The sequence below is a fragment of the Otolemur garnettii genome, unplaced genomic scaffold, assembly GCF_000181295.1.
Source record: "Otolemur garnettii isolate 467f Iridium unplaced genomic scaffold, OtoGar3 scaffold00019, whole genome shotgun sequence".
Lineage (NCBI taxonomy): Eukaryota > Metazoa > Chordata > Mammalia > Primates > Galagidae > Otolemur > Otolemur garnettii.
The window spans coordinates 7,836,570-7,846,012 of NW_003852414.1; the positions used below are offsets into that span (position 1 = coordinate 7,836,570).

Sequence of the window (9,443 nt, forward strand, 5' to 3'; positions counted from 1 at the left end):
TCTGAGGGACACGAGGCAGCCAGCAGAGGTCTGACTTCGCTTCTCCACGAATTATTGCCGGTAGCCGTGGCTTAATAGCTGTGGCCGTGGTCCTAAGTGTCGCGCGTGGCCGCTGCTGTGATGGCCGGAGGGCGGGGCGGGAAGCGTTGGCTAGGCTGGAGGCTCGTCGAGGCGTGTGTGTGTGTGTGTGTGTGTGTGTGTGTGTTTGGGGGGGGTGGCAATCCGTGCCGTGGCGGGGCGGGCTGAGAGGGTGCTGGCCGCGAGGCGGAGGCAGCTCGGAAGAAACAGGAGCTGCCCAGAGGCGCAAGGCGGGTTGATGGGGCGGGGGAAGGTGGCCACGCGCTGCTTGGGCGGTAATTCAGCTGCTACAAGGAGGCGCAGACTTGCTCCCCACGCCCGCGCGCTGCGGACACAGGCTTCTGGCCGCTGCGACCCGGGAAGTCAGCTGCGGGCTCTCCCAAAGGTGGCGGCCTCAGGCCGTGAGGTGCACGGACCGCGCTGCCTCTTACGGACCTTCGGCTTCTGACACCCCTAAAGACTCTAAAATGGTCCCTGGAGACCCTAGAGAGGGACTGGTGTGCAGGGGCCTCGGCGCTGGCGTCTGGCACCCGCGCTGCGGAAGAGGACAACCCTGACTGCGGGTTTTGGGTGGCCTGGGTCCATCCCGGCACGCATCCCGGGACGGGCAGGCGGGTAATAGGAACGCTTGGGGAAAGAGATGTGGTACATTTGTACTGATGCAACTTAACTTTTTTTGGCCTCATCCCAATCCCGGGGGCCGCTTAGCCCAAAGAAGACGCAAGGGGTTCAGCCAAACCACGCAGGATCTAAGAAACAGGAAAATCCCAGAAATCCCGATATGGCTCAGGACTCATTAACTGGGCCTGGCTGATAGGATTGTTCACGCTACTCCAAATCTCCCTTTCCTTCCAACCCCTCCTGACGCCCCGCGACGGGGCTCCAGGAGCCTTTAGTCTTCTGCTGTATCTGAAGAACCACGCGCCGCCCCACGCCTGTCCCACTCCGCTATCCGGAGTATGCGCTCAGATTCAAACTCAGACTCCGAGGCTCATTTGGGAATTATATTCCTTTGCTTCCGGGGGTAAATTATTCCCAGTTGAAGTTCTTGGGGCTTTGGGGGTGGGAGGCGGGCTCTATCGCCTGGACAAGGAAGAGGGCAGGTGCGGGAGGCGGGGTGTAGTGAGGTGGGGGGAGGCGGGGATCCCCAGTCTTGTAACTGCGGCACCTCCTTTCCTCGGCTGGGCAGCGGGGAGGATCTGGCTCCGAACCCGGACCACGAAGGTCTGAGCACCGTCAGCGAGTGAGTAACGTGATGCATTTTCATCTCCTAGACCCCGAGCCCTGCTGCGGAGCTCCGGGCGGCCCGGCCCCGAGGCGCTGCGGCCGCCCCGCGCGTCCCTGCCAAGCGGCACCATGAACACCATCGTCTTCAACAAGCTTAGCGGCGCCGTGCTTTTTGAGGACGGAGGCGCTCAGGAGCTGGAGCGGGGCGGCCGACCCTATAGTGGCGTCCTGGACAGTCCCCACGCTCGCCCCGAGGTGGGCATTCCCGACGGTCCGCCCCTCAAGGACAACCTCGGCCTGAGACACCGAAGGACCGGGTATGCGCAAGCCCCGGGGCCCTGTCCGCCTGAGTCGGGAGGGGTGGGGGCGTCTAGCGGTGAGGGGTCAAGTGCAAAGGCGAACACGCGGGTCAAGGTCCTGGAGTTCTTGGGCGCGCAAGCCTGTGTCTCCTGGGCTCATGAGTTCTCATTTTAAGGGAAAAAATGAAGGGATTTAAGGGATTCTTTTCTTAAAAACACGAGAGGTCAGTTCATTAGGACAGTTCCACAGAGGCTTGTTAGGGCACCAGGAACTACCCCTTAATCCCCCGCTACCTGGACCTCAGAGGACAGGATTTCTCGCCCCTCTTCGGGCGGCGGGTGCCCGCGCGCAGCGGAGGGCAAGGCCGAAAGGACTGAACTAGATGCGGAGAAACAAGGCAGGGCTTAGCAGTTGGGGGTGCCCAGGTCAGGCCCAGCGACCTTGCTCTTTTGTCACAAGAGGCCCTCGCGGGGGCCCTGCGGCTCTCCCGGCCTGGCCCAAGGTGTTGGAAAGGTCGGCTCCCCTCCGAGCGTCCCTGGTTGCGCACGGCTTCCCCGGCCCTGCCGCGAGCCGGGAGGGGGAGGCCGCGAACCTGCCAGGCCACCTTTAAGTATTTCGGGGTGAGGGGGTTCCTGGGGGCCGGAACTCGCAGGGGCCAGCTGCTCAAGTCACCGGAGCCTGGAGCGCAGCCGCTGCCCGGCTAAGTCCCCGCAGCTCCGGGCGCGGCCCTCCGGGGGAGGGGTGACCGTCTCTGGCCGTCTCCACCTGAACGATTGCATCAGCTGCTTGCTCTGTGGCGTTGCTGGTTAGTAAATTGGAGATTAGATTTCTTCAAAACGGTACTACCAGTCGGTTCGGGTGGAATTGCATTTCAAAGTGTTTATAAAGAGGCAGAAGCCCAGGACGCTCAGGCGCAGGCGCGTCAGCTCCCCGGAGCGGCTGGGCGCGCGGGTGGCCTCGAGGCGACACCTTCCGGAACCGCCCGGGAGCGCATCGCCCCACGCCGGACTCAGGCTCCTGCCTGCTTCAGCTTCCTCCTACTTGGAATATGCTTTCCCTGTGGTCTCTTTGCTTTACCTGATGGAGCAAAGCTTGCCATAAACTCGCCCTTAGTCAGGAAATAGCCCCTAGAGTGTGTCCTTTCTTTCTTTCTTTTTTTGGTTCTGCATCCTTCTTCCACAAACCCTTCCTTGGTAAAGTTTCCTCCTTTTTCTAGAAGATCCAATCCTTTGCTTTATTCCTGCCGTCCAATGGGCGACCTCTCCTTTGACCGCTGGCAATGGGAAGGCATGGGCGACAGGCAGGAGTTCCCTGAGAGAACGCTGGAGAGCAGGCAGCAGACGCTACCCAGCCCGCGAGACGGGGGGCACTGCCCAGCGGCGAGGATGGCTAATCCGTTAGCCTGCTGCCCAGATCTGCAACTAGATGTGCAGTTTTCTGCAAGCCATTTAACCGTCCTCCTCTAAACCTCAAACCTTGGGCTACCAGGTTCAAAGTAGCCCCCTTCAAGATAAATCTAGCGTTCTGCATGCCACATGACCCCCTGCGACAAGCAGGCTAGGTCAAAGAGATGCTGAAAATGATCCCCCCACCCAGAAACTGTGGGGATCCCATCCTTTGCCTCACTCCAACTTTAGGGCTCCCGGAGCGAAGGCGCACGTGGAGCTTGGTGCCCTGGGGTGCTGGGCAGGGTCTCCACCTCGCCAGCCGGGTCCCGACGGGTGGCCCCCAAACCGTGGCTCAACCGGGCCTCCTCTTCTCCCGGTGTCCCAGGGCCCGGCAGAATGGCGGGAAGGTGAGGCACAAGCGACAGGCCCTGCAAGACATGGCGCGGCCCCTCAAGCAGTGGCTTTACAAGCACCGTGACAATCCGTACCCCACCAAGACCGAGAAGATACTCTTGGCCCTCGGCTCGCAGATGACGCTAGTGCAGGTAATGGGACCCCCGGGCGAGGGAGCGAGGAGCGGGCGCGCGTAGTGTTTGTGGGATTCTGCAAGTGGCGCCTCTCCCTGGAGAAGGATGGAGCCCAGCCGTGGGGAAGAGGATTTCTGAGTTTCTTTTTACCCTCGCTTATTTATTTCAGTGCAGCTGCGGAATTATGAGAAGACGGTAGCTGGCAGTTTGAATTTATGAGCCATTTATAGAAGCATCCAGATGATGATACTGGGCAATGATTTTCAAACTTTAGTGTGCATCAGAATCGCCTGGAAGGCTTCTTAAAACAGATTGCTGGGTCCCACCCCTCTGGGACAGGGCTGTTAATTTACATTTCTAACAAGTTCCCAGGTGATGTTGAACTTGCAGTCTTGGACCCCACTTTCAGAACCACTGTTAGGGTCTCTTATTAGAGATCAGGTCCTGGGTAGCTTTCAGAATCACCATTATTAACAGAGCTAGAAGCGGGGAGCAGAAAGGGAAGAAGTGGTTTCGGATATTTTTTTATTTTTAATAAGATGTAATGTGGGCATTAGCTGCAAACCACAGCACTTTGCTGTGTGTACTTTTCTAGAGGGCATCGGGAAAAGAGGCCGATTTCAGATGGTTGGGGTACTTTGCCAAGTGTACAAAAATGGTTCAAGTTTGTTCGTTCTCTGGTGGACACCACTACTTTACATTTGAATAGCTTTTCCAAACGTAATCTTATTTGCTATTCACAAAATCACTGTGATGTAGTCATTATCAGCGTTTTCCACAGGACATATCCAAGGCGATGGAAGTGTAAGAGACAGAGGTAGGCCTGGAAATAAAAAATAATTCCAAATCAAATTCTTTTCATCACACCACAGTTTTCTTTAATAAATAAGGTGGCATGAATTTTTATACAAGCAAACAAGCAAATTTATTCAGAAAGAGGAGGAGCTAGATTGGCTGAATTTTGCACATTACAGTAGCACCATTAAACTGCTGTTGTGAAAATTTGGACATTCCATTAAATTTACAGTAAGGGGGAATCCCAAAATTAAAAAAAAAATCCTCATTAGATACAACAAAAATTGCTTTCCAGAGTATTTAAAATTGTTCTTTGAGAATTACTGGAAAGTTTGACAAAGCGTGAAAGTTGACTTGTAATCAGGCTTATCAAAACTTTAATATGTATTTACTGCTGATTTTCAGAATACATTTGTCTAGAAAAACATCTGTTTTCTTTCATATTCTCAGTAATAGTGATTTGCTGCAGCACTGGAGGGGAAAATTAATTCAATGTTCTTGGCTTGATATCTGTTTCACATAAAATGAGGACCCTTTCAATAATTTACCAAAGTAGTTTCTAGGTAAATTATTGCAGTCAGAAAAACTTGACTCATGCGAACCAATGTGTATGTTCTGGTTTCAGTTTAAACAAGTCGTTATTTTGAAAATACATTCATCTTTAGAATTATTTGAATATTTCACAATGCTATCAGCAATACAACATTAGATTATTTTGGTTGATTCTGTAATTTCATATTTAGTGGTGGACATGTATACAGAAAGCAAAAAATACATTTGTGAGATAGCTTAGAACATTTTTTTAATTGTGACAAGCAGCACTTGTCATTAGGAGAGCCACTTAAACTTTCTTATGCAGGAGTTTTGTTGTGCTACAATACCAGTAGTTATCATTTTTTAATTATTTTTTTTACCTGTAATGAGAGCTCAAACACAAATAACAATTCTTTTTACATTTAGATCTTGGCAAGGCTATTACCTTTTGTGTTGTTATCATAATTTACATTAAATTTTCATTGAAATCTCCTTTCTTCTCTTGTACTGGTCCTCAGAAAATAAAAATGCCCCAGATATGTCATTCGTGAATGAGGTAAAGATAGTTACTTGTAATAACAAATCATACCTATATTATGATTTCCTAATTTGACGATAAGTGAGGTTGGTTTCTAGATCTTTAAAAGTGATAAATGGAAAAAATCAAAATGTATAGCATTACCAAGGGACCTTCTATATAAGTCCATTTTGAGGCCAATTATTTTACTTATTTATTTATTTATTTTTGCAGTTTTTGGCCAGGGCCAGGTTTGAACCCACCACCTCCAGTATATGGGGCCAGCGCCCTACTCCTTGAGCCACAGGCACCACCCAAGGCCAATTCTTTTTATTAAGACACCGTAGGATATCTATGTAAAATGTGTGTGTGTATACATGTATATACATACACTTACACACATACATATCTATCTATTTTTATATATGGAGATTTGTATAAGTCAGACATTAATTAGCAAAAGCAAATTCAGACTCTGGGAAACCCAATTAATTATGTAAATATTTTATACTTTGGGGGGAGAAAATAGAAAGCTGTGATTGGAATAAAGCTGATGATCCCTGCAACTTAGAGCTCTCTGTAATGAGTCATTCACCCAGTGAACAAATTTCTCCCGTGGAGTCAGGCTTCCTGAGAAGTGATCCTGTCTCATTCATCTTCATGCCCCTGTCACCTCTGATGGTGCTTTCCACATAGTCAACTATCTGTACATGTTTTTAGAGTGAATAGGTTTCTTTTGGGAAATAATACTATGATCACCATGTCGCTTTCCAAAATACCTTTCCGGCAACTAGAGCATGTCTTGACATCTGACTAAGATGTTCTCGTTTTAAAATCCATCCCATTGTAGGGAACACGCGGAGGGCAGTTCTTTAATGCAATATGATTGCTCTGCAGACACAAGTATAACTCATCGTATTCTCAACGTGTCTGAAAATGTCATATATTTGTGTCTAGAAACATATAGGGAGTGTGTCCCTTATTTTTGTCCCACTTCCTTTTTCTTATTTATTGCAACACTGCCTGCCTCTTGTTTCTCCTGGTTCGCATTAACAAACAGTCAGTGTAACTGTTTGACGCCTTAACTACAAGAATGTCTTCTAATTTGAGAATTTCATTCACACGTGATATTTTCATTTTGTTTTGTTTGTTGTTTGTTTGTTTGAGACTGAGTCTTGCTCTGGCACCCTGAGTAGAGAGCAGTGGCATCATCTCAGCTCACTGTAACCTCCCAACTCCTGGGCTCACAGGATCCTCCTGCCTCTGCCTTGCAGAGTGCTAGGATTACAGGCACCAGCCACCCCATTCAGCGCAGACTTTTCATACAAAGTAATTTTACCTTCTTTTGCTACTCTTAAGTTAATAGGGAAGAGTGTGAAACATGATTAGCAGTACCTCTGGAAGCCTAGAAGTAAAAAGCTAAAACTTGAGAGGAGGAAATACTTTTAAGACCTCAAAAGGTGTTTTTTCTGTTAAATAGAAACTCTGAAGACATTGATCAGCTCTTACAATTTTTTTTATCCCTGAAACAATGAAGCAGATTTACACAACTTTCATTTATTTCTATTCACTAGACTAGGCAACTTGTCTTCATTTGCTATATCTGTATTTGGCTCTTATTTTCATTACTAATCTGGCATCTTCTTAATGAAATATAAACATATTTATACGAGTTACAGAGAATGATGTGTATGTGTGTGTGTGTGTGTGTGTGTGTGCACTTCGATTTTAACCAACCAAAATATGTCACTGTGCCTGATTCCTCTGGCTGATTATTGTTCAAACATTATAAAAATACACTCTGTACTCTTAAAATATAAACAGCTTTATAGTGGAATAATATAAAGTGTGGTATGTGATCAGGGTTTGTCTTATTGAAGGATAATGGAGCTTACCAAGGAATAATGCTTGGATGTTAATACTTTCCTTATAATAGAACTTTCAAATTCCTCTAATAGGCGGCGTCTGTAGCTCAGTGAGTAGGGCACCATCCCCACATATTGAAGGTGGCGGGTTCAAACCCGGCCCCAGCCAAACTGCAACAACAACCACCAAAAAAAAAAAAGAAAGAAAGAAAGAAGAAAATCAAATTCCTGTGACCGGTCCACATCCCATTTGTTGAAACTGCTGTGTTGCAAGCTCTGAGAAACCTCTGTGTTGGCATAGATCTGTTTTTGCGTGGTATTGAGTGTTTCTGCTGAGATATATATCCCATTATCAACCACAGGACTTAGAGCAAGGATTAAATATTCGGTGAAATCTCAGATTGGTCTTTTACATTATTCCAAGTGTTACACTATGTGATGTGGAACTAAGGTGCTCAATATTTCAGTTGAGTTACTCAGAGTACGTTTCTTAATTCAGTATGTTCAAAGGTGGACAGACGCCAGTTTCTCCCTCTGGGTATCCTCTCATGATTGCTCTGTCAATATGATGAATGTAAACACTTCCATTAGAGCAGGATGAAGATTTCTTATTCTCTTCCAGCTTCTAGATATTTGGTTCTCCAAGCTTTCACTATAAAATATGGGTTATGTATACACATAAAATAAAGCACTAAGTTTGAAGTTAAAATGTCGTTCCAGAGCCTGCCCTCGGTAAGGAGGCCTGTTCCATGTAAAATACAATTCAAAGAAAACATAAATGACAGCCTGAAGGAATCCATAGTAGGTGAAAGGCAGAAAATTTCAACTGGCATTTTTGCCTGCAGTGAAACAGATGGAGTTTGCATGAATTCATCAAGAAAAAAAAAATTGCAAAAAAAAAAATGTATGCAAATTCATTAGCCAGCTATTCCTCTGCTGTTTGCAAGACTTAACTGCAAATAGATATTAAATACCTCAGACTGTGTCCAGCTGTTAGGCTGTACTTGTAAATTTCTGGTAATAAAATCCTGGCAGAGTAAATATTTTAGTAGATTGGTGGCTAGTCAAATTTGTGGAATCGGTGTGGAAACAGCCTCTATTAGACATCAGCAAACCTTTCTGGAAATTTTCCTAGTGTGCAACTATTATGATAAAATAAAAGCTATGAGTATTTCAAACACAAAAAAGACAGGACTTACATCTATGAAAAGCTAGTTAGCCCCCATGACCTATGAATTTTCCCCATTCTTGTCTGTTAGAATTATAGTGTACTTTTTTTTTTTTTTAAATAGAAGGCTATTGCATTTTATATGAAGAATCACACAAGAATTAGATTTTACATGGTGGTGTGCTGTGGTTGTGTTAAGATTTAAGGTTAAGAGTTAAGGTTAGTCTGAATTATATGTTGCTTCGTAAGGAAAGTAACAAGAAAAGAGTTTAGGGGTTGAATTCTAATATTATAAATATGAGGGGAAGTCACAGGCTGCCCTCACAGTGTGAAGGGACCAGAGAAGGATATAAATGCGCATATCTGATTGCTGAAGAGCGTACAGGCCAAGGGCAGAAGGGAGATTCCTACTGACTATAAAGGAAATTAACGTTGTCACAGGGGGCGTGTGGGCTCTATTCACAGATCTTAGTTTTTAGAGTGAACAAGTATATTAGAAACCATCAAATCCATTTTATAGATGAAGGATTTAAAGTTGAGAAAGGTTGAACGACCCAAATTTACAAGGCATGTGTTTGGGAAATTCAGAACAGGAAACCAGGTTTCTCTCCGTTCTACCACAGTGATAGGGTAACAGGACATGTCTGAAGCTTTGAAGAAGTTGGGTGATTAGATCAAAATGATGTGTCGATGCTTGAAATTGATGATGATGGTTAGGATCCCTTTAGAAGAGCAGAATAGAAGAAAGGAATGTATTTTAAAATGTTCTAAAGCTCCTGACTGGTAGTAGTGGGTTGGGTGAAAGTAATTGGACAAAAATGTTGGCAGTGAGTTAGAGAATGAGAGGGAGGATTGAGAGATGGAATTAGGGAAGAGCCCAGGGTACTCTTTGCTTCCTTAGTGAATAGATAGCCTGGTATCCAAGCTCCACCATTATTAGCTCTTCATACCATAGCTAAAGTATAATAGCTACCCAGGAATATTCGTATATTATTTGTATGAATAGTCCTAGAAATTGTCTTGTCCGTAGAGGATGGAAAAGAC

At 46.4% G+C, this 9,443-nt stretch overlaps 1 protein-coding gene across 1 annotated transcript in view; it reads left to right on the forward strand.

Annotated features, from left to right (window-relative positions):
• MKX (mohawk homeobox) overlaps positions 1-9,443 on the forward strand; it is a 72,801-nt gene that overhangs the window by 918 nt on the left and 62,440 nt on the right. The window contains exons 2-3 of the mRNA XM_003786733.1: positions 1,353-1,622; positions 3,379-3,538. Of these exons, the coding sequence (XP_003786781.1) occupies positions 1,435-1,622; positions 3,379-3,538 (348 nt within the window). The 5' untranslated portion in view covers positions 1,353-1,434. The remainder of the gene's footprint in view (positions 1-1,352; positions 1,623-3,378; positions 3,539-9,443) is intronic.